This window comes from Eutrigla gurnardus (genome assembly GCF_963514095.1).
Source record: "Eutrigla gurnardus genome assembly, chromosome: 23".
Lineage (NCBI taxonomy): Eukaryota > Metazoa > Chordata > Actinopteri > Perciformes > Triglidae > Eutrigla > Eutrigla gurnardus.
This window is the reverse complement of record NC_139934.1, coordinates 2,754,248-2,778,564: the sequence shown is the minus strand read 5'-3', so window position 1 is coordinate 2,778,564 and position 24,317 is coordinate 2,754,248. Positions and strand designations below refer to the sequence as shown.

The following is a 24,317-nucleotide window of genomic DNA, read 5'->3' as shown; positions in this document are numbered from 1 at the left end:
AAGAAATGTCAGAAAATGCTGTTTTCTATCTGACCTTGGAGTCGTAGGCCGACTGCTGGATGACCTCGGGCGCCATCCAGAACGGCGTTCCCACGAAGGTCTCCCTCTTGATCTGCGTGTCCGTCAGCTGACCGGCCACGCCGAAGTCGGCCAGCTTCACCTGGCCGTGCTCCGACAGCAGCACGTTGGCGGCTACGACAAACAGCCTCGTTAGTAAATACATACATATAGAATATATATCGCCTAGTACCGATTCATTCAGCCTCATAAAACAGTTTAACTTTAAAGCTCCTAGATTTAAAAAATAAAAAATATATATTGTTTGTTGCAGCCTCAATCCATATTTATTATGTGTAATTATCAGATTGTATTTCCTGTTTGTGCTTTAATTTTGTAGAAGAAAAGAATTAAAAAAGAATAAAAAAAATAAAAATTAAAACCTAAATATATAAAATATATATTTAGGTTTTTATGCACCTCAAATGCATTGGTCTTATATTTCCTGTATATATTCCTGCTTTAATTATAATAATGATTATAATAATAATTATTATTATGAAACCGTCTCCGAACCTTTAATGTCTCGGTGGATCTTCTTCTCCGAGTGCAGGTAGTCGAGTCCCTTCAGGATCTCCTTCAGCATGGTGGCAATCTGAGACTCGTCAAACGGACCCGCCCGAAGCTGCACACACACACACACACACACACACACACACACACACACACACACACACACACACACACACACACACACACACACACGGTCACCTGACATGCCGGAGGCTGCAGGTAGGAACTCAAACACAACCTGTTCAGTTTCATTCAAGACGAGACGCCGCCTGTCTCTACAAACAGCCCTGACATTCACTTCACCTTTCATACCTGTCAATCAGCAGCTAAGCCCCGCCCCCTAAAGCATCCCCTGCTTCCTGGTCCGTTGGACTCTAAATGGACCATAACACCAGTGTAATGAGGTTAATTCTTAAACTCTCACCAAGTCCAGTGCTGACCCTCCGCCGAGATACTCCATGATGATCCATAGTTTGCTGCCCTGAAAGACAGACAGACTAATTATTAATTCATCAATCATTCATTAATTAGCCTTCAAATATGGAACCGAGAACAAAAAAAGACCCGCTCAGGTCAACACATGTGATTCAACAAGCCAATCAGATTATGCTCCTCTTCCCCATGTCACATCCGCTCCACCAACGACCAATCAGAGCAGAGCTTTATCTCGTGGGAGGGTCTTAAAGAGACAGGCGCTGAATACACAATACTTCTAATTATATTTATTAAGTGGTATTCACTTTGATTTAATGGCTGCAAACTTATTCTTTGACTTTGCCAGAGGTGCAAAAAAACAGCTGGATGGCAGGTAGACAGGTGAGCCCGTCTCACCTTCAGGTAGGAGCCGTAGTACTTGGTGATGTAGGGGCTGTCGCACTGACTCAGCACGGTGATCTCCTGCTGGATGTCCTCGATCTCGTCCTCCGCCTCCTCCAGGTCGATGGTCTTGATGGCCACCACGCTCTGAGTGCGGTTATCGATCCCTTTGAACACCTGCAGGAGGAGGAGGAGTGATGCATGATGGGAAAGAAAGGGGGAGATACAGTAGAGACATCAACCAGCAACCAGGTAACGTGATAGAATATGTAAGGGCGTCCCGGTGTTGAGGAACCACAGAGAGCTCTCCAGGCTCCTCCTGGTCCCTCCTAGTCCCTCCTGGTCTCTCCTCTGACCCCCCTTTTAAAGGTCCACATGCTCACCTCTCCAAACGATCCCTTTCCAATACGATCCAGTTTGGTGAACAACTCTTCTGGATCGATCTGAGAACTCTGAGAGGAAACAAGGAGAGAAAAACGGTTGTTTTTTTTTTATCATTTTTAAAAATTACATACAAATTCAACATTTAAGAACAACATTAACATGAATATTAATTAATCGCATTTAAGGAAACTAGAAGTCCACAAAAACATCGTAAAAGTCATGTTTCCGTCACTTTCCAAGCGACTGATTTCCACACACACACACACACACACACACACACACACACACACACACACACACACACACACACACACACACACACACACACACACACACACACACACACACACACACACACACACACACACACACACACACATATATAAACACACCAAAAACCCATAAAAACACAGAAGGAAGCAGGCATGACAGTTAAAGATAACAGGAACTGAACACACACACACACATTTAAACACACACACACACACACTTTCCACCAGCTTCTTACATTAATTTCCGGAACTCTGCGGCCGTAAAACTTTACAGGAATAAACTTTACGTCTCCAGCTTCTCTTTTCTATAATATAATATAATAATATAACTAAAGTCAGATTTTAAACTGCGACCTCGAGGAAAGGTCAAGAGGTCATTCAAGTTAAAAAGGGCAAAAGGTGATGGCGATGTGCTAATTAATCAGCATATTGTTATTCCGATGTTTCCGATGTTAGAATGCTAGCTTAAGTTAAACGCACGTAACGGGCAACAAGTTGTCAACATTTCTTCTTTTTTCTTTCATTCAATCGAAATTGGAGAACATTAAGCAGCACAACATTTATACATCATTATCTTTAAAAAATAAATAAATAAAAAATAAATGTAAATAAATAAATGTTGTCTTTATTTAACGTGTAAAATTATCTTTTAAAGTGACGGAACGATTCAAAGTGGATTAAAACATTATTTGTTGTATTTTGTTCATTATTTTTGCAACTAACATCCCGCAGTGGTCACTTGGAAGGGGGCGGGGCTTAGCCTCTATTCGTTTGTAGCATTTAGCTTAACGTGAAAAAACATTTAATAGATCCAAAAACCTTCAACTGAAACTGGAGACAGTTTCAAGTGTTGCATCATCATCATCATCATCATCATCATGGCTGCAACGAGCACTCGTTATGCAACACACACACACACACACACACACACACACACACACACACACACACACACACACACACACACACACACACACACACACACACACACACACACACACACACACACACACACACACACACTGTATTCTTAAATTTGCCGTTTGCATGAAGGTTTAATAAAAACACACACACATGTGTCTGATATTCTGCTGGTTTCCTCACTCCGAACTAAAAAAAGAACACACACACACACACACACACACACGCCGGCCACAGCGCTGCCACACCCTGTCAGCAGATACAGCGGTTAGCGTCTAATGATACTTCCAGCTCGCTGCGGAGACGAGGAGGCGTTCTGCTCACGAAAACGCCAGGATCACAAAAACCCGAAACATCGGCATTATTATTACGATAATTAACATCACATGACCGTTTAAACGACATGCCAGAGTTAGTTAATGTGCTTTTAGTTCCACAAACTCAGCTGAGAGGAAAAGTTTCACATTGTATTACATTATATATAGTTATAATAAACGTATGAATAAATCCCGTTATTTCTCCGGTGCGTCTTTGAACCTCCGGCAGCAAGGAAGTGAAGTAATTGGCTGCTTGGATATCAATTATGATGTAATTATATGGCAGGGTTTCCCCCGGAGGAAATAAAAAAACCTCTCATTTCTACAGTAAATAAGACAATCGTTCATTTTTTATCTCATGAGAAACTTTAAACTTTCAGTACAAATACTTTAATCTGTTTCAGATTTTTTTAAAGAATTTGTATTTGTATTTATTAATTTTTTTTAAAGAAAAAGAACGTGATATGTTGTGCTGTATAATGTAGTCCAATTTCATTTTATTTGTGAAACAAAAGGAGACAAATTCCTCAAATATTAAACGTCTAAAAACAAAGTTTGTCTCGATGAAAAAACCTCAAATTAGATTTCAGGAAAATACAGAATAAAAGTATAAATCTGAACATAAAAAAACTTATATTAAGTTCCAATGTATTTATACAATGTTGTTGTAACTGAATCTGCAAATATTAATCCTTTATTTGAGTATTAATATTATAATAGTACTAGAAGTCCGGAGGTTAGTCTTTGACCTTCCTGCCTCAGCGCTGACAAACAGCAGGAAGTTAAACATTCAACGGCTCAATCATTAGTTCAGATAAAAGATGTGTTTCTGCAACAAACTGGGAGAAAACCAGCATCTCCCACAACCCACAGCCGTCCCAGTTCATCCGTAGAAACAGCCTTTGTTTCATTCCAGTTTACCAGACTTTCAAGGAAAATCCCAAACAAAAGGTGTTTCTGGTTAATGTTCAACCGAAGCCTCAATCTTCTGATTAATCATTAAGCCGTAAATGATTAAATACCCATCGAGTGTTGGTGCGTGGGAGTCCAGCAAACTGTGGTTCTTATTATTATTTAATATTATTAAAAATTATGGATGGATGGATGGAAAAATGATCATTAGTGTTAAATATTATTATATATATTTTTTATTAGTAAATATTAGTATTTGTGTTAAACATTCTTATTATTTGTATATATAATTTATAATATTATTATATATTATTATTATTTTGACATTAAACAGGTGAATTTGCCCCGTCATGGTTTCACAGCAGCATTCCAGCACTTAAATATAACGTACAACACATTTCAATGCTGGAGCTAGGTGTTCACAGAGGTGGACGAGGTCAACCGGTGATAACGACGACGATAAAAAAAAAAAAAAAAGGAAGGAGGTTTAGAGTTTTAGAGGTCGGAGGAGAAAACACACTAAACATTCAGCTGGAGAAGAAACGCTGGACACGGCTGTGGAAAGAGTTAGAGAGAGAGAGGGAGAGAGAGAGAGGGAGGGAGGGAGAGAGGAAAGAGGGATCCATGTTTTTACTAACAAGTGGTGTCCAAAAAATATCCAAACAAAACAAGCTCTGTGTGTGTGTGTAAGGTCAAAGGTCACAGCTGCTGGAGGAGGAAGTACAACACAGCGTTCTCCAAAAAAAATAAAAATAATATGACCTTTGCAGAGTCGCATCATGTGAAAAATCTCGCCGCTCTTTAAAACATTTCCTGCTTCTTTTAAAAAGTCGGCTAGAAAACATGACTCGGCTCATCTGAGGGGGCGCGGGAACTTTCCTAAAACATGACGATGCTTAAAAAAAAAACAGAAAAATCTATTTCTACTTCTGTCCTCTTCATTAGCATTGGGAATAGTTTCCTGTGGAGGACGGCGGCGTCCATCATCATCATCTACCTGCAGGAAAAGAATCGCTGAGTCATCGGAATCAGCTGCTGATTCACTTCTGATGAATAGATTTACTGTTGTTGATACGTGAAAAAAACATCAATGTAAACAAACACGGGAGAGGAGGAGGAGAAAGAGGAGGAGGAGGGACAGGGGGAGAAGGAAGAGGATGAGGAGGAGGGACAGGGGGAGAAGGAAGAGGAGGAGGAACAAGAGGAGGAGGGGAGGAGGAGGAAGAGAAAGGAGGAGAAGGAGGAGGAGGAAGATGGAGAGGAGGAGGACGTGGAGGAAGAAGAGAAGGAGGTCGAGGAGTAGGAAGCGAAAGAGAAAAAGGAGGAGGAGGAAGGAGGAGGAGGTGGAGGAAGAAGAGGAGGAGGAAGAAGAAGAGGAGGAGGAGGTGGAGGAGGAAGGGGAGGAGGACGTGGAGGAAGATGGACAGGAGGAGGTCGAGGAAAAAGAGGAGGAGGGGGGAGTGGAGGAGGAAGAAGGAGAGGAGAAGGAGGTGTAGGAAGAGGATGAGGAAGATGGAAAGGAGGACGTGGAGGAAGAGAAGGAGGTGGAGGAGGAGGGGGGGAGGAGGAGGAGGAAGCAGCAGCAGCAGCAGCTCCGCCCCCACCAGGTGTGTCTGTCCACCTGTGGGACTGACTGCTGCCTGCTCTGGGCGTCCCAGGTGGTGTGTTGACGGAGAGCCTCCTCCTCCTCCTCCCCGTCTCCACGGCGACGGGAGGATTACTAGAACCAGGTGTCTGCTGAACGGGCCAATAAAGCGTCTACAAGGATGAAGGTCGGAGCACCTTCTAATTATAACTCCTATCAGAGCAGGTCAAGATCGCAGCTATAAATACACTCAGTACCTCCCCGAGTCCAGCTGGGAACACCACGGTGATGTCATCGCACCGCTGGGAACACCACGGTGATGTCATCGCACAAGGCCTTTCTTATCAATATGAGCCCGACCACAAAACAGGCCCGTGGGAATATTATCAATGGATTACTGAGTTATTATAACGCCGTAAAGTGTTGATAAAACAGAAGTCACATCTGAAGTCAGTATAAAACATGATATTAGTATCACTATAAACTCAGTTAGGAGTACTTAAGACACATTTGAAGATAATAAACACCATAGTATCACTTTAAACTCAGGAAGGAGTACTTAAGACATATTTGAAGATATTAAAACACCATAGTATCACAATAAACTCAGGAAGGAGTACTAAAGACACATTTAAAGTAACCTTAGGAGTATTACTGGGACATTTAAACACCATAATATCACTATAAACTCAGGTAGGAGTACTAAAGACACATTTGAAGTAACTTTAGGAGTATTACTAGAAGATGTTAACACCATAATATCACTATAAACTCAGGTAGGAGTACTAAAGACACATTTGAAGTAACTTTAGGAGTATTACTAGAATATGTAAACACCATAATATCACTATAAACTCAGGTAGGAGTACTAAAGAGACATTTGAAGTAACTTTAGGAGTATTACTGGGACATTTAAACACCATAATATCACTATAAACTCAGGTAGGAGTACTAAAGAGACATTTGAAGTAACTTTAGGAGTATTACTGGGACATTTAAACACCATAATATCACTATAAACTCAGGTAGGAGTACTAAAGACACATTTAAAGTAACTTTAGGAGTATTACTGGTTTATGTTAACACCATATCACTATCAACTCAGGTATGAGTACTAAAGACACATTTGAAGTAACCTTAGGAGTATTACTAGAAGATGTAAACACCATAATATCACTATAAACTCAGGTAGGAGTACTAAATACACATTTGAAGTAACTTTAGGAGTATTACTAGAAGATGTAAACACCATATTATCACTATAAACTCAGGTAGGAGTACTAAAGACACATTTGAAGTAACTTTAGGAGTATTACTAGAAGATGTAAACACCATAATATCACTAAAAACTCAGGTAGGAGTACTAAATACACATTTGAAGTAACTTTAGGAGTATTACTAGAAGATGTAAACACCATAATATCACTATAAACTCAGGTAGGAGTACTAAAGACACATTTGAAGTAACTTTAGGAGTATTACTAGAAGATGTAAACACCATAATATCACTATAAACTCAGGTAGGAGTACTAAATACACATTTGAAGTAACTTTAGGAGTATTACTAGAAGATGTAAACACCATAATATCACTATAAACTCAGGTAGGAGTACTAAAGACACATTTGAAGTAACTTTAGGAGTATTACTAGAAGATGTAAACACCATATTATCACTATAAACTCAGGTAGGAGTACTAAAGACACATTTGAAGTAACTTTAGGAGTATTACTGGGACATTTAAACACCATAATATCACTATTAACTCAGGTAGGAGTACTAAAAACACATTTGAAGTAACTTTAGGAGTATTACTAGAAGATGTAAACACCATAATATCACTATTAACTCAGATAGAAGTACTAAGGACGCATTTAAAGTAACTTTAGGAGTATTACTGGGACATTTAAACACCATAATATCACTATAAACTCAGGTAGGAGTACTAAAGACACATTTAAAGTAACTTAAGGAGTATTACTAGAATATGTAAACACCATAATATCACTATAAACTCAGGTAGGAGTACTTAAGACACATTTGAAGTAACTTTAGGAGTATTACTAGAAGATGTAAACACCATAATATCACTATAAACTCAGGTAGGAGTACTAAATACACATTTGAAGTAACTTTAGGAGTATTCCTGTGATATTTAAACACCACAATATCACTACAAACTCATGTAAGAGTACTTAAGACACATTTAAAGTAACTTTAGGAGTATTACTGGGACATTTAAACACCATAATATCACTATTAACTCGTGTAGGAGTACTAAAAACACATTTGAAGTAACCAGTAAGTTGTCCTGGCATATTTAAACACTCAAGTATGACTATCAACTCGTGTAGGAGTACTAAATGAAGTAACTTTAGCAGTATTACACCATAACTTCCCCATGAACTCGAGGTAAAGTGGCCCGGAACGGGGCCAGGTTATATAATGACGTCTAAAACAACATCGCGGTTGGACACCAGGTAATAGTCGGGTTCTAACCGGGTCGGAAACGGTCGAGAGAGAGAGGGAGAGAGAGAGATAGAGAGAGTACGGATCCACCTTCCAGCTCACCTGCATACCAGGAACCTCCATGGTCACTTCGAAGTACGGACGCCCTTCTTTTCCTCCTCCAGGTTTCTCCTTCTTCTACTCCTTCGTATTTCCTCCTCGTAGCTTTGCCCTCCACGCAACGGTAAACTCTCCCGCCCCCCCTCGAAAAACAACAACAACGACCGCAGGCTTTTCACCGTCGAAGCGGAAGAAGACGACTCCGTTTTGTAGTCGAGGAGAAAAACGAACAAAACTACAAAACGCCAAACAAGTCCCGAGAGTCCGCGGCCACACACAAAAGTGTTGAGCAAAACGAGCTGCTTACTTCAGGGGAGGGGGCGGGGCCACGGAGCCTGTACATGTCAGCTTCAGAGGGGGCGGGGCCACGGAGCCTGGACATGTCAGCTTCAGAGGGGGCGGGACAACGGAGCCTTTACATGTCAGCTTCAAAGGGGCGGGGCCACGCAGTATGGACAGATCAGCATCAAGGGGGCGGGGCCACGGAGTATGGACATGTCAGCTTCAAAGGGGCGGGGCCACGCAGTATGGACATGTCAGCTTCAAGGGGGCGGGGCCACGGAGTATGAACATGTCAGATTCAGATATTCAAAGGGGGCGGGGCCACGGAGTAGTTAAATTGTAATAATATATATAATGCGGACAGAATGTAAAAAAATACTTTTGCGTAATATGAGTTTCCACACTCAAATTACTGTTTTTTTCGTGTGCACTTTCCCGGTTGGTAACTCGTATTTACCATAATTTTGATAGCACGTGAAGGCAGCATCAGTGTTGCCAGATCAGATTGACAGTTTCCAGCCCACCAAGCTTCATATCTGTGTCAAACAACATAAAGTGTCAGATACAACGAATTCATCCAGTCAGTCGACCAAATATGTCCGAACAAAATAAAGTGATCAAATACTGTCTTGGAAACACTTAAACTACACCATAACCCAACCTATTTAATCACAGTAGTACACCAACTGGGCGGAAATCAGCCCAATCTGGCAACCAGCTTTCTACATGAGGACGTCTACTGCCCCCTTGTGGTTTTTCCTGACAGTGTGTTTTTATCAGCTTAATTTACTTAGAGTTCTTAAAGTAAACGTAATTATGGTGCAGTAAAGTGTATTACTATTATATATATTATTGTATTTTACAATCACTAAACCAGACGAACCAAAAACACATTTTTATTTGAGTGAACTGCTCCTTTACATAAAAATGAATTATGATTTCCTAACAGATGTCCAAAATATTTAGTTTAGAATATAATATTTACACTATAATAAATAAAGTATAAAGAATTTACACACTTTTCATTAAAAAAATAAATAAAAATAAGAAATAAAATTGAAATTTTAGAATATAACATAACCTTGATGCATCGCATTTTTCTATAATTGTATAATAATTAGCATAAGAAAATATATTTTTATTTTTCTGTAATTTTATAATAATTTATATTAATTAAATAAAGAAATAAAAAGTGTTTATAGTGTAACTATGACATTCAATTTATAGAATATAATAATAAAACCCAGATGAATCGCATTTTTCTGTAGTTTTTATTTATTTATTTATTTTTTTTACCGTAAACGAGTGAACTGGGCCTTTAAGAACTACAGCATATTATTTTCCGGTCAGCGTCGGGTTTCAGCGTGACGTCACCCGGAAGCGGTTGCGGTGCGGCCCGGGGAGACACAGGGGGCGGAGCCCGGCAGAAGATGGCGTCTGTTCGCTGTAGGCGCGATCCCTGCGGCGTCATCTGCCTGCTGCTAACGTACTTCAGCGTGTTTTACGCGGACTACGTGGTGGTGCAGTATGTCCTCCTTCCCGCCTTCTCGGACAGGTCGGTGTCTCGTCTTCATGTCCGCGTAGAACCGTTAAAAACCCAACATGGCGCCCCGCTCCTCCTGCGCTGTCTCCATTCATCTGACAGCTCCCTCTCGCGCCGTCTCGCGCTCACTTTGACTTGTTTTCCTGACGCCAACAAACATTTATACACGTTTATACGTGTATATATGTATTTATATGTGTGTATTTATATCCGGGAGGGAGGTTTGGTGGGTTTTTAATCAGGTGACTTCAGGTTTACACGCGCCTGTTCTTTTTTTGTTTACTAGCTGCGATCAGCTGATTACGTCACTGATTACGTCTTCACGTTATGTTTATTTCACATTCTGCTACTTTTCAGAGGAATATATATATATATATGATTTATTTTAAATATAGTATATATATATATATATATATAGAGAGAGAGAGAGAGAGATAGATGTTTTTAGTAATTTTAGATATATTAGCTTAATGTGTTCTATGAATATATTCAATAAAAGATAATAAGATGAAATACAGTACGAAAGATTAAACTAATAATAATAATGTATTTATTTTATTTATAATAATTAAGTAAACGTAATACCAGATGAGAGAGTGCAGATGAATTACCCTTGATCATCATTTACATCATTTTTAATGTGTTTTTCTATTTTAATTGACTTATTTCTGTTACTTTTATCGTGTTGGTGTAACTTCTTATTATATTTATTCTCTATTGTTTATGTACGTTTATATTTATGTTGATTTTCTTATTCTTTGATGATCTCTCAGGATGAATAAAGTTCTGTTTAACCTTAGAGTGACAGCGGTGTATATGTGGTAGTACTGCAGGTGTATTTTATATAATAATAATAATCAAGTTAAATGTCCTTGTTTGTTTAATAGTTGAAGGATCATCAAACATCATGATTAGTTACACCTGTGTTTGTTTGTTCAGCTTCGTTCTGGCATTTTACAGATCGATGCATCTAGAACATAATTAATCAGTCTAACGGCATCAGAAAGAATCAATAATATAATCAATTCTGCTGTGGCTCCGCCCCCACAGCGTCTGGTCGACTCTTCACGGGTCCGTGTTCAACCTGATCCTGCTGCTGCTGCTGGCCTGCCACTCCAAAGCCGTCTTCTCAGACCCGGGTAGGTCCTTAAACTGTCGTCCTCCCTGCTGGCCACCAGGGGGCGACTCCTCTCTGGTCGTGTAGAAGTCTATGAGTAACGTGTGCTGTTGTGGTCCAGGTCTGGTCCCCCTTCCTGAGACGGCCATGGACTTCTCAGACCTCCGCTCCCCGTCGTCTCGGATGAACGAGCGGGTGAGTTTAGTCCGTCATAAACGGATAATATTATAATACCATATTTATTGTGTATGTGTGTATTTTTTAAAGTACCTCATGTTTCTTCTTGTGTGAAGTGTTTGTTTTATTAATGTCTACATGTTTAATTGCTGCTGTAACACTGCATTTCCCATATATTATTATATATTAAAGTATATGTAAGAAATATGCAGGAAATGATGGTTTTATTCAAACCGAGTATCTGATATTCGACTTGTTCTGGCGGTGGAGTTGGATTCAGTGTGGCTGAGCGTGTTTTCCCCTGCTGTCTCCTGATTGGTCGGTTCAGGGCTGTGAAGGCTGGACGGTGTGCAGCCGCTGTGAGACCTACAGACCTCCCAGAGCGCATCACTGCCGCGTGTGTCAGCGCTGCATCCGCCGCATGGACCACCACTGCCCCTGGTGAGAGACCTCCTCCACCTCCACCTCCACCTCCTCCTCCTTCTCCTTTCATCCGTCTCCTCCTCCTCCTTCTCCTCTCATCCGTCTCCTCCTCCGTTGCGTTTTCAGGATCAACAACTGCGTCGGCGAGCTGAACCAGAAGTACTTCATCCAGTTCCTCTTCTACACGGGTGAGAAGCTGCAGCCTTATCTAGATATTGGCTTTTTATTTTATTTTAAATATATATATATATATATATATATATATATATATATATATATGTATGTATTTTATATCCATGTAGGCGTGGCCAGCCTCTACGCCATGGTGCTGGTGGTGGCGGCGTGGGTGTGGCGGATCCGGAACGAGAGGGACGGCGACGCGGAGAAGGACGGCGAGGAGTCGCCCAGCAAACACCTGATCGTGTGAGTTTCTTCAACCGGCCGCACTTCCTGTTGATGTCGTCGGTGATTCTGATTGGTCGGGGCATTGTTTCCTGTCTCTCTCTCTCTCTCTCAGTGCTCACTACATCATCCTCCTGGTGGAGTCGGTGCTGTTCGGCGTGTTTGTCATGGTCATCTTCTACGATCAGGTACACACACACACACACACACACACACACACCTACACATGCATTCTGGGTAATGTAGGAGGTGAGATTGACCGGTGACTCCTGATGGTTCTCAGTGTATAATAGTTATATCTGATCCCCTGCAGCTGGTCTCCATCATCACAGACGAGACCCCCATAGAGCAGATGAAGAACAGGCTGATGAAGGACAGAGGCTCCTCCCCCTCCTCCCCCTCCTCCCCCCAGCTGCCTCACCACCACCCGACGCACACCCGCAAGCCCAAGCTCGCCCTGCTGCGGGAGGTCTTCGGCCGAGGTGGGTTCAATGTTTAACCCGACGTCCTCGAACGAGGCCACATCAGGGTCTACGGGGCTGGAAATCCTTGAAAACATTTTGAGTTTTAGTGTGGTGTTTTCAAGGTTTGAAAAGTGCTTGGATTTAGAATCAAGGTCTTGAAATGTGTGTTGTATGTGATGACATCTATGATAGAACAGAGGAAAGAAGATCTCCATATTTGAGGGACTGAAAACAGCATTTTCTGACATTTCTTTATGAAAAATGACTTTTGATGATGAACAGATGATGAAAATAGTTGGTGATTATATTTCTGTGGATCTGTTAGTGGAATTAGTTTTCCTTTCATTTGTGGTCCTTCTGTAAAAAGCTGTCTCCAAACATCATGTTGGTTGTTTAGAGGACAATAACATCTCATTTAATGTGATGAACAAGTGACAGAATAAGTAGACTGAATACTGACCATTGGGTTGATACAAATATGGAGTTTACCACAGCTGGAAGGGGCTGGAAAAGCATGGAAATACACCTTGAAATGCTTGAAAAGTGCTTGACTGTGACCTTGGAGAAGGTGTGGCGTTCATGCTCTCTGGTCTCTGCAGGCTCCATCCTCTGCTGGCTGCTTCCTCTCCACTCCAGCCCTCCGTCAGTCGGAGGTATCTCCTACTCCGCCCTGCCTGACTACGACGTCTGACCTTTGACCCGTGAGAGTGGCCGACGGCGAGGAAAGGTTGTGTGTGTGTGTGTGTGTGTGTGTGTGTGTGAATTTCCTGCCTCAATACGATGTCTTATCTTCGTCTTTGGACCGGAGTGATGAAGAGGACGAATGAACGGACTTCAGTCACGACTTTCTCTCCCTTTGGTGACGGGAATCGCTCCGCCGGTCCCGGTCTTTAGTCATCGTGAGGAAGACTTGGCTCCTCGTGGACTCAGAGCGTTTCACTGATGAGGGTTTAAGGAGGTCGCTGATGTCCAACGTATTTACATCTCAGAAATCAGGAAACGTTCAGAGCCTGAAAAACGTAGGATTATAAGGGAGGATTTTCTTTTTAACAAATGATTTACTCCACCTGAGAAGAGCGGAGACGGATTTAGCATCGCACTCGTTTTAACCTCCTTGAGACAGACAGATTTTCAAAATAAAAGAATAGGTCAACTCATGAGACATGTAACCTTGGTAACCGGCAGTTGCCGACTTTTCAAGTGATGTCACAAGATAAAACTAAACCACGTTTAGTTTCTAAAGGCAAACACCAGGGGGGCGTTGTGAGTATTATATGTCCAGGGCTTTTATTGTGAAAGTGAATTTCCAGTCAAGTACTTTACATTTTTATAATTATTCCGACACCACGCGAATGTAGCGCAGATGACCTCGCAGTGTTGATGGAAATGATTTGGCCCATGCTACACCATTCCGTCACGCTGCATGAAAACCAGGCCAGTATTTTTTTTCTCTCCGTTTTCCTGCTGACGAACACGCGAACTACGCTAAGAAGGAAAAAGACACAGCTACCTACTATTCGCTAAAACGCATCAGAATTCGTCATGAATCTTCGTAAACCTAGCTAGCCCCGTGTGTTTCCTCCGGGTTTCACTTCTTATTTGAGCCGAACGCCTCCGAAACTGTCTGGTGGAAACGCCGCAATGCTTCCTAGCGGCATCTTCACGTTATGCAAAAGTATTTACACGTAGAAACACGAACTGTGATTTCCAAGACCGACGTGAGCTGACTTCTGGTCAGTATTTACGCAAACTTTCCTGTCGTACTTTAATGAGCATCGGACAAAAAGTCTTTTCACACCTTGGACCCCGGAACGCGATCCGATCAAATCTCGCCTTTTAACTCGTTGAACTGTGAAAGATAACTTTGAAACTAGTTTGTTACTGAATTATGATTTGTTTGCGAATTTTATTTTTTAATAGAACAAGATATTTCCCCCCGGGAACATCTGAGCCCAGCTTTGAGTAGTCTCGAGGGATGCACTGATGCAGATTTTAAAAGCTAGTATTATCGAATACGTTCTCAAGGATCATAGGACAAAAACAAGTTTTACTTTTAACTGCAAATACTTTCAAAAGTAGTACTGGTTCTGGTTCCAAAAGCATCAGAGTCTGGTTTCGGGCCGTCGATCAGGTCTGGCTGGACCACGTTTGTCCCAAAGGTGTTGGACGGGGTTGAGACCAGGACCCTGTGCAGACCAGGACCCTGTGCAGACCAGTCGAGTTCTTCCATACCGAACTGGGAAAACAATGTCTTTCTAGGCTGAAACGTTCGTTTAGTCCAACGGACTGAATTCAGCCTTAAATCGGAAGTCAAGGGCCCAAATCTCGGAGCCCTGAAACCAGACATCCACGTACTTTTGGCCACGTGACGTATTAGTAGTATTTTTTTTGTTACTGAGTTACTTTATGACAAAAGTATTTTCTATGTTTTATCAACCACTTGAGCTCAAGAGATCAATTATTCAAAAGCAACACAAGATTCCCTAAGGGTTCTTCCTGAAGGTCTGGGTTCTACGCGGTACCTTTTTTTAAAGAAATGTTTTTTCAAGGGTTCCTTTGAAGCCCAAGGGAACCGGTTTCATTGAAGAACCCCTTTTTGGAAGAAATAATTCTTGAAAGGATAGGGTGTTTAAAACAAATCCTCCCCGGACCACACTACCCCAAAAACCGGGGGGGGGGTCCAGATGAGACACGAGGAATATAAAAAGAGGTTCTCAGTAGAATGTCCTGGGTGGGTTCTTGTTGGCACCTTTTAGAAGGTGGATAGCTTCTGGTGATAACCTCCAGGGAGGATTCATGGTGGAACCAGTACTCTATGGAAGGGTTCTCTCTAAGACTTCTCACAAGGGGTTCTGGGTGGAACCAGTACTCTACAGAAGGGTTCTCTGTACAACTTCTCACATGGGTTCTGGATGGAACCTTTCACAGATGGGTCTAGGTAGAACCTTTGTAAAAGGTTTCTGCCAGGAACCAAAACAACTCCTATGGGGACGAACGGAAGGTTCGAAGTTCTCGTTGGCACCTTTTCAGTGAAGAAGCTACGTTGTTGAACGATGTTTTTCTGATCCAGGAACGTTTTGTTTACGTGTTTCTTCCTGTGAATGAATTCCACCAAACTGCAATAATAGAAACAGTAGAAACTTAATATTCATGTGCTGCCTCCAGGTTTGACGTCCACTGAGAGATTCTTCTTTGTTTCTCTGGAAGTACCCAGAAGTTTGACGAACTAAACTGTGTTACATTTTCTGATACTACATTTAAAGTACTACTACTACAAACACACATTCACATATACACGAGTACACTTTAAGAGTATTCTGCTATATCTCAGTGAAGGGACTTTTTCTTAACGTATTTATTGTTTCTAAGTATTCCGTGGAGTTGACTCTGCCGATAATAACTGTGTGATTTTTTTATGTGACGGATGAGGTTGTCTTTCTGTTTTTGGATTTGCTTCTGTTCAATAATAATCAATAATAATGATAATTGTGCCACTGAGTAGAGTTTCTGAAATTCATACTTGCATATTTACGTATTTACGGACTATTTTATGCAAGTGTTCAAGGACGATTGTCGGTAAAACGATCAATCTGTAATTTGAATAATTGGCATTTTAACTTTTCTTTGACACCAAAAGAAGTTGCAAAGGAGTTCCAGGTATACTTCCAAAGGGAATATTGACCTGAAACCTAGCTTTTAGATGTTGCCAGTGTTGTTGTTGTTGCCTCTCTGTGAGGGAAACGTGACCATGAAACGCTGAGGTCGACATCTCATGATAGAAGTGGACTGAAAGACGTCTTCACCCGTCTGTGTGTTTTTATGTGTATATATCGTATTGTGTGTTCAACATCATGAACTTTTAACTAATTCTTCACAAACGTTCCTCCGATGTTACGATACTGAAAAACAACCCTTTTTCTTGAAATTGTGTGACTTTATATCACACGATCTGCCTTTGTTTTTTTTAAATTGTAGCTTCACATGTTTCCAGAAAAAAATCTACTTAATGATATTTTCCCGATGACGACTTTAAATCACACTGTGTTTTAAAACGCGTCTCTTGAGTACGTGTGGGGAAAGCTCGGAGGGATGTCGGCGGTGGTTAACGAGCGGCAATAACCTCGGCAATTATTGGCAACATGTTCTCATCCCGACTCATCGTTACAACAGCAGCCAGTTAGCTTAGCTTAGCATTGAGACTGGTCGAACGAACAAGATGTAACATGCTAATTCGGGAACTTTAGCTTTCTGTAACCTTTGGAACGAATGAGGCTAGCTGTTTCCCCCCCTTGTTTCCAGGCTTTATGCTAAGCTAACCAGCTAACCATCTCTCAAAATGACCAATTATTTTGTTTTCTAAATAATTTCAGCTCATGAACGATCGTGTTTCCGACCCCGTGACGGCGACGAAGCAACCGTCCTCCGAGCTAAATGTTGCCTCATTTCTTTTTCTTTTTATCGTATTCAACTGCCAGAGGGCGACAGCTTTTCCCTCGATGTTTCCCGTAACCACTGGCAACCGCCCTCCGAACATTTCCCGACACGCAGGCATTACTTACAGTACATCCTACATAGGAAGGTTAGTTTTTAGTTTTTATATCGATGATGTGCAATTCTCATGAAGGGAAAGTCACTAAAAAATATTTGTGTGTTTTTTATGACGATCTGGATAAAAAACAACGGAGGTTTGAAATGTTTTGGGAATATCCTTGAGGTGCTTGAGGTTTTTTTCTCAACTTGAATGAAAATCTGAGTAGAACCAATCAGTAGTTCAGAGCGGCGTTCTACTTCTATGAAGTTAACATTTGCGATAAAAATCGAGGGGAAATTCGTTGAACCCCTCGAAACGTTTTAAAGCTAACGTTGTGTGTTGAGCTGCGTGTTGACTATCAGGTATTTGTTTGTTTCACTCTGTTGACAAAATGCAGTAGATGTTTTGTTTTTTATTGTATCAGTGTTGCTCAACAGGGTGCGCTTGTTTCGGTTCACTTCCCCACCGGTGCCTCCTCACCACTTTGTGTAAAAAATACTTGCCGACTGTGAGCTGAAACGAAACGAGCGCACCCCATTTTTTTTGCTGTTTTTTACTTGACAGCGGGAAGGAATGTGTGTACGAACTAAGAGGGCGTGAAATTAATTAAGTTTTGCCACCAGCCAAATGTTTAAAACATTCACTCCCATGAGTCTCATCGGCTATTCAAAAAAGCTGGAACTTTATTGACTCCTGTGGGGGGGAAACAAGAATAAAGTCTCCCATCGAGCTACAGCTCGTTTTTATCATCGTTTGTGAAAAGTAGTTAGCTAATCGGACAACCAAAGACGTAACGTACAACTTTTTTAAAATCTTCGTATTTTGGTGTTTCTGGTTGGAACAAGAAAACGTTACTTTCACGCCCCGCAAACAAAACCAACAAAGATGTGTAACGTCATGCGGCTTCATGATGAACAAGTTTACAAGCGACCGATGTTTTTATTTATTGTTACGATCTTGAAACGTGACCTGTGTATTATTCCTGAACACGCGCCGCTCAGGCTCGTTCAACTGGAATTAAAAAAACAACGTCTTCTAAACTTCACCGGCTCCTCCTCCTCTTCTTCTAATGCCTCGTTCTCTTCTTTTGGGAGTTAATGAACAGCAAACATTTTAATATTTGTGACAATAAAATATTTGAGAACAAAAAATGTGTCTTACATGATGATACAACATCCAAATCATCATTGTTTCCACTACACGGAGGAGATGTGTAAAAGCACCGAAAATTTACAAGAAACATTCACAAATTTATGAGAAAATAACTTGAATATTTCTGAGATTATGAAGTCAGAACTTTGCTATAGGAAGAAAACCTCACTTTCCTTGTGTGACGCCTGCAGCGGGAAAAAACCCATAACTTGTCGAAGCAGACGGACCGGTTCTTTACAAAGACGCTCGGTGAAGCGTGTGACGTACGGTGGCGGCGAGCCGAGGAGCTGCAATCCGACACCGAGCCCGTTTGGATGTTTGTTTTCACGGTCGCTCTTTATGTGGAATGGCGCCCCCTACCTGGTTTCTACAGATAAAACCATTTAAACCCAGAGGTCTTCAATGTTTTCTGTGTTGGCTGGGGATTTGAAACACTGGCTTTTCATGCTAAGGTCTATTTTTGGACAGATTTACATGATTTGGATGAAAAAACATTTTTTGTCATGTTTTAAAGTGTTGTCTATTCATGACTTTATTTATTTACATGTTTATGGGTGTCATATTTAAAACATTTTTCATTTCATTTCCATTTGCAAATTATTTTGCAGTTGGCATTATTATATATTTGTATAAACACAAATAATCAACAACAGAAAAAACCTGCTTTTACATTCATACAAGTCAAGTATTGACACGTGAAAGCTGATCATCACAACCACGTAAAGTGTTCACTTTGAATCATCGGGTCGCCATGGTTACCGTACAGGCTGCACACTGCTGAGGTGTATGCTCACGTCCAGCCCTCGCCTCACCAGCTCGTCTCTAACCTGGAGAAGAACAAAAACAGGGTGATGAACGTCGCTGCATCGTAGGCGTAGAGGTGGAGCCGTGACTGTGATGCTGACGGAGAGGGGGCTGACCTGTTGTATGACGGAGGTCCTGATGAAGTCCTCCGTCAGAGGAGACGAAGACGAGAGCTTCACCCTCAGAGATACAACGACTGGAAGCACAGTGGCATCGGGTGTTGGGGAAGCTGTGGTGTCTTGAGGTGTAGTAACTGGTGGTGGTGTAGTGGTTGTGGATGGAGAAGTGGTTGTAGGTGTAGTTGTTGTCGTAGTGGTTGTGGGTATAGTAGTGGGTGTGGTTGTGGGTGTAGTAGTGGGTGTAGTAGTGGTTGTGGGTGTAGTAGTGGGTGTGGTTGTGGGTGTAGTAGTGGGTGTAGTAGTGGTTGTGGGTGTAGTAGTGGGTGTAGTAGTGGGTGTGGGTGTAGTAGTGGTTGTGGGTGTAGTAGTGGGTGTAGTTGTGGGTGTAGTAGTGGGTGTGGTTGTGGGTGTAGTAGTGGGTGTAGTTGTGGGTGTAGTAGTGGTTGTGGGTGTGGTTGTGGGTGTAGTTGTGGTTGTGGGTCTAGTAGTGGGTGTAGTTGTGGGTGTAGTAGTGGTTGTGGGTGTAGTAGTGGGTGTGGTTGTGGGTGTAGTAGTGGTTGTGGGTGTAGTAGTGGGTGTAGTAGTGGTTGTGGGTGTAGTAGTGGGTGTAGTAGTGGGTGTGGTTGTGGGTGTAGTAGTGGTTGTGGGTGTAGTAGTGGGTGTAGTAGTGGGTGTGGTTGTGGGTGTAGTAGTGGTTGTGGGTGTAGTAGTGGGTGTAGTAGTGGTTGTGGGTGTAGTAGTGGGTGTAGTTGTGGGTGTAGTAGTGGTTGTGGGTGTAGTAGTGGGTGTGGTTGTTGGTGTTGTTGTGGTTGTGGGTCTAGTAGTGGGTGTAGTTGTGGGTGTAGTAGTAGTTGCGGGTGTAGTAGTGGGTGTGGTTGTGGGTGTAGTAGTGGTTGTGGGTGTAGTAGTGGGTGTAGTTGTGGGTGTAGTAGTGGTTGCGGGTGTAGTAGTGGGTGTGGTTGTGGGTGTAGTAGTGGGTGTAGTTGTGGGTGTAGTTGTGGTTGCGGGTGTAGTAGTGGGTGTGGTTGTGGGTGTAGTAGTGGTTGTGGGTGTAGTAGTGGGTGTAGTTGTGGGTGTAGTAGTGGTTGCGGGTGTAGTAGTGGGTGTGGTTGTGGGTGTAGTAGTGGTTGTGGGTGTAGTAGTGGGTGTAGTAGTGGTTGTGGGTGTAGTAGTGGTTGTGGGTGTAGTAGTGGGTGTAGTTGTGGGTGTAGTAGTGGTTGTGGGTGTAGTAGTGGGTGTGGTTGTGGGTGTAGTTGTGGTTGTGGGTGTAGTAGTGGGTGTAGTTGTGGGTGTAGTAGTGGTTGCGGGTGTAGTAGTGGGTGTGGTTGTGGGTGTAGTAGTGGGTGGAGCGGTCGTCGGGACTAGAGGAACAGGTGAATATTTGACAGATTACTTGTGAACTTCATCAAGTGTGGAATTGAAACATAGAAGACAACAATGGAGGTCGGACTGACCGTTTCCAACGGTGACGATGACACATCGGAGCTCAGAGTGGTACTTCACTGAACTGTGGAGATGAAATCAACACACAGGGATTTACACCATGATGTCAGTTAGCGTAGCCTAGCACCCATCAACCAGACCAGACTTTTTTGTGACTGACTTGAAAAGCGCCTGAATGACGAAGCAGATCGGGTGGCTTTCTCCGTCTTCGTTCTGTGATGGCGTCCATGTCAAGGCGTAGCGTCCCGTTCCTGACGTGGACTCATTGATCTCGTGCGGCCCGCTGAACAGCAGCTCAGAAATCCTTTTTTAAAACAAACAGAAGAAGAAAGAGCGTGGTGAGCTGAGTAACCTTTTGTTTAAACCACCACACCCACGGAGGAACAGCACCGCCGGGTTTTTGTGTCACAACGCCATGGAAACGCCACGCCGGCACGTCAGCTGGTTCTGATGATTTTTGTTGAGTCACATTTGTTGTTGCATTAATGTGGATTTAACCAGTTTTAAGGTGTGTTCACTCTCAGAGGTCTAGATAGTAGCCCACATTAGTCCTGAGACCAGACCAGACTATGCGGAGGAACCAGAGACTGTCTGTGGTCCCCCAGAGGTCTAGATAGTAGACCACATTAGTCCAGAGACCAGACCAGACCATGTGGAGGAAACAGACTCCATTCAGAAAACCAGCGTTTTAACAGTAGTTATCTTGTGGTCTTGCAGACAGACCTAACAAAGCATGACTCAGCACTTTTTACTGATCACCATCATGATGGAGTTATTTCAGCATCCTTTTCATCTGGTTATTGATATTAAATCACAGATCAATACTTTATTCTGGTTCCTCCAGCTGTGGTTGGTAACCTTTCAAATGTTCTCTTTCAACAACATGGTGCTTAGACACAATGTTCTGTTCTGTTGCTTTCCTCACAGCTCTTTTCCACTTGTCACACGCCGGTCAAACCTGTCCTGCTGGATCAGATTCCTTGTGAAACCGAATACTTCGGAGAATAACGTCTCGATGAGGAGAGAGAAACATTCTGCATGTTTAACCCTCCTTTTCTGTATGGTTTCATGTCTGACTTACGAGGAGACGTTTGCCTCGGCGTTGATGCCGATCTCCAGCTGCTGATTGACGGGCGCGTAGAGCCGAGCTCTGTCAGCTGGTGTCGGAGGCAGGAACCTGGGCAGGTAGAGTCCCTCAGTGCAGGACTGCACCACAGGACCCACTGGACCGGCAAAGAAAAGAAAACACGTTTTATTTCCACAGAAATTACATAATATTTATTGAGGAAGTGCCGTTAGTGTCAGTGTGGGCTCCATAGTCAAGCAGGACCCACGTGGGCTGGTTCACCACAAAATAAAGTATTTATCTGTGATTTAATATCAATAACCAGATGAAAAGGATGCTGAAATAACTCCATCATGATGGGGATCAGTAAAAAGTGCTGAGTCATGCTTTGTTACATCTGTCTGCAAGACCACAAGATAACTACTGTTAAAACGCTGGTTTTGTGAATGGAGTCTGGTTGATGGGTGCTAGGCTACGCTAACATTGTAGCTGCTTCTGTCCTTATCCTTTGATTACATAGTTCCTCGTTCCTCGAAGTTCTTTGTTTAGTTTACTTTTTTTTTCTTGGTAATTGAAAAATATTCGTAGATTTTGTGTTACCCTGTAAAGCAAACTGGACGGGCAGTTTGCCGATGGGGGTGTTGGTGTTGACGACGGTCTCCACCCCGTTGCTTTGAGTCAGGGTGATCGCCTGCCGGGGGAAGTCCTCCACCACCAGCTGCACCGCGTACGCACCTTCGTTGCTGCTGCTGGTCGGGCTGAAGGACAGAGTGCAGGACTGCCAAGGACACAAGAGGACCAGAGAGGACGTCAGGATGCCAGGAAACATTGACGCATCCTTCAGAGGATGCTTCCTTCAGAGGACGCATCCTTTAGAGGACGCTTCCTTTAGAGGACGCATCCTTAAGAGGACGCATCCTTTAGAAGCATCCTTCAGAGGATGCTTCCTTCAAAGGATGCATCCTTCAGAAGCTTCCTTCAGAGGACGGATGCTGAACTGGCGTGCGGCGAGCGTCTGTGGCTACTCACCGGCGAGATGCCGAGGACGGCGGGCGGTGTGCAGGGGTTGCACTCATCCAAGGTTGTGTTTCCATATCTGCATCTGACCTCGTCCCCGTCGGGGTCAAAGGCCAGCAGGTTGAAATCCCTCGGACAGTTGGAAGGAACCCTGTCAGAGGAACAAGGCTGCTGGATCACTTCTGTCTAGACGAAGTAATCTGGTATATGTGGCGCGTTGATCAGCGGCTGGCAGTCTGTCAGAATCGTAACCCGACTCGCTGGTTCCTCTTTTTACCAGGAAACATATTTTTTGATCTTGAATCTCAACCTGAACACAAGTCGTCAGATTTGATCTTTGATTGTTTTTGAAACAAACAAAAACGTAGCAACATAGAATGTGTGTTGTGAAGTTGACCTCAGGAGCGGCAGGATGGTGGTCTGGGGGGACGCGTTGGCTCGGCCGGTGTCCGATCGGTTCCTCACGTCCACCAGAGTCACCGCTCTCCAATCCACGATGTTGTTTTTGAGGTTATTTATCCAGTTTCCACCTTCCAACCTTCAGGGCAAAGAACAAACATACATATAAAAACACCAAAGGAAGAACACGTGAACTGCTTTGTGCATCGTCATGGTGAACTCACACCAGCTGGAAGGGCGCGTTGCTGGAAAGCTGCCGAGTCATGCTTCCCTCTCTCTGACACCAGTTGCCGCCGCTCTCCTGGTCCACGATGTTCAGCGTCAAAGAGGTCTGGGTGCCGCAGCCCCCCGACGTGGAGCAGGTCCACGTGTCCACTTGACTGCAGGTGTGGAAGTTCAGCTTGTAGCGGAGGGCCACCTGAGGGTTGTCACGGCAACACCCTCATCATCATCATCATCATCATCACAAAGTCGGGTCAAATGTGACAGAATAACAAAAACTGAGCTTTGAGGAGCTCTTATTTCAGGACTTTCACCCAGGAGACCGATGTGAGAGTCCCGTGTGAACAACTTCAGTTCAAGGATTTTTGTTTCAACGTCTCAGTCATTCCAGCCAAACATTTAAAACATTTTAAAACTGTTTAAAACTATGTTTAAGACTGTTTAAAACTGTTTAAGATTGTTTAACACTATGTTTAAGACTGTTTACAACTGTTTAAGGTTGTTTAAAACCGTTTAAGATTGTTTAAAACTGTTTAAAACCGTTTAAGATTGTTTAAAACTATGTTTAAAACAGTGGAAGTTGATTGACCTCGGAGGGACCTGGTCTACGTACCGTGATGGATCCGGCTGCGTCGGTGGTTTTTGGGTAGTAGGTCATCACCGTCCCGTAGAAGTGACTGGCCTTGGTGGAGCCGAGCAGCAGCAGCAGAGACAGCAGCAGCATCGTGAATGTGTCCGTCCACACAGACAAGAACATTCATGTTATACGGACTCTCTCTCTCTCTCTCTCTCTCTCTCTCTCTCTCTCTCTC

General features: G+C 42.8%; 3 protein-coding genes across 5 annotated transcripts in view; 1 reads left to right on the top strand and 2 right to left on the bottom strand.

The window, feature by feature from the left end:
- stk26 (serine/threonine protein kinase 26) overlaps window positions 1-8,635 on the bottom strand; it is a 14,398-nt gene extending 5,763 nt beyond the window's left edge. The window contains exons 1-6 of the mRNA XM_084002414.1: window positions 8,348-8,635; window positions 1,770-1,838; window positions 1,402-1,563; window positions 995-1,051; window positions 574-682; window positions 35-192 (exon numbers count right to left, since the gene is read on the bottom strand). Of these exons, the coding sequence (XP_083858540.1) occupies window positions 35-192; window positions 574-682; window positions 995-1,051; window positions 1,402-1,563; window positions 1,770-1,838; window positions 8,348-8,368 (576 nt within the window). The 5' untranslated portion in view covers window positions 8,369-8,635. The remainder of the gene's footprint in view (window positions 1-34; window positions 193-573; window positions 683-994; window positions 1,052-1,401; window positions 1,564-1,769; window positions 1,839-8,347) is intronic.
- Window positions 8,636-10,041: 1,406 nt separating this feature from the next.
- On the top strand, window positions 10,042-17,990 carry LOC311008648 (palmitoyltransferase ZDHHC3). Its single transcript, XM_084002435.1, has 9 exons — window positions 10,042-10,181; window positions 11,220-11,308; window positions 11,408-11,481; window positions 11,792-11,904; window positions 12,013-12,074; window positions 12,189-12,309; window positions 12,404-12,476; window positions 12,602-12,770; window positions 13,352-17,990. Exons 1-9 carry the CDS (start codon window positions 10,057-10,059, stop codon window positions 13,441-13,443), a joined length of 918 nt encoding a protein of 305 aa, XP_083858561.1. The 5' UTR covers window positions 10,042-10,056; the 3' UTR covers window positions 13,444-17,990.
- Window positions 17,991-18,155: 165 nt separating this feature from the next.
- On the bottom strand, window positions 18,156-24,301 carry LOC311008617 (integrin beta-like protein B). Of its 3 annotated transcripts, none has more exons than XM_084002375.1 (11): window positions 24,119-24,301; window positions 23,508-23,701; window positions 23,282-23,422; window positions 22,897-23,035; window positions 22,468-22,645; window positions 21,883-22,024; window positions 20,962-21,105; window positions 20,813-20,865; window positions 19,822-20,719; window positions 19,356-19,563; window positions 18,156-19,262 (listed from the first exon to the last, which is right to left on the bottom strand). In XM_084002375.1, the coding sequence occupies exons 1-11, from the start codon at window positions 24,260-24,262 to the stop codon at window positions 19,191-19,193; spliced, it is 2,313 nt and encodes a 770-aa protein (XP_083858501.1). In that variant the 5' UTR covers window positions 24,263-24,301; the 3' UTR covers window positions 18,156-19,190. The 3 variants fall into 3 exon arrangements, with proteins under 3 accessions (XP_083858501.1, XP_083858502.1, XP_083858500.1); XM_084002376.1 differs by having other exon boundaries at window positions 20,524-20,719; XM_084002374.1 differs by having other exon boundaries at window positions 19,356-20,719.
- Between the last annotated feature and the right edge of the window lie 16 nt (window positions 24,302-24,317).

Bases quoted from the DNA above. Each gene is read 5' to 3' on its own strand.
- LOC311008648 (XM_084002435.1), top strand. From the start codon at position 10,057: ATGGCGTCTGTTCGCTGTAGGCGCGATCCCTGCGGCGTCATCTGCCTG. The intron at 10,182-11,219 runs GTCGGTGTCTCG...CCGCCCCCACAG, and splicing joins CTTCCCGCCTTCTCGGACAG to CGTCTGGTCGACTCTTCACG. The intron at 12,075-12,188 runs GTGAGAAGCTGC...ATATCCATGTAG, and splicing joins CCAGTTCCTCTTCTACACGG to GCGTGGCCAGCCTCTACGCC.
- LOC311008617 (XM_084002374.1), bottom strand. From the start codon at position 24,262: ATGTTCTTGTCTGTGTGGACGGACACATTCACGATGCTGCTGCTGTCT. The intron at 21,106-21,882 runs GTAAGTCAGACA...GTTTTAAAAAAG, and splicing joins GCCGAGGCAAACGTCTCCTC to GATTTCTGAGCTGCTGTTCA. The intron at 19,263-19,355 runs GTCAGCCCCCTC...GTTCTTCTCCAG, and splicing joins GGACCTCCGTCATACAACAG to GTTAGAGACGAGCTGGTGAG.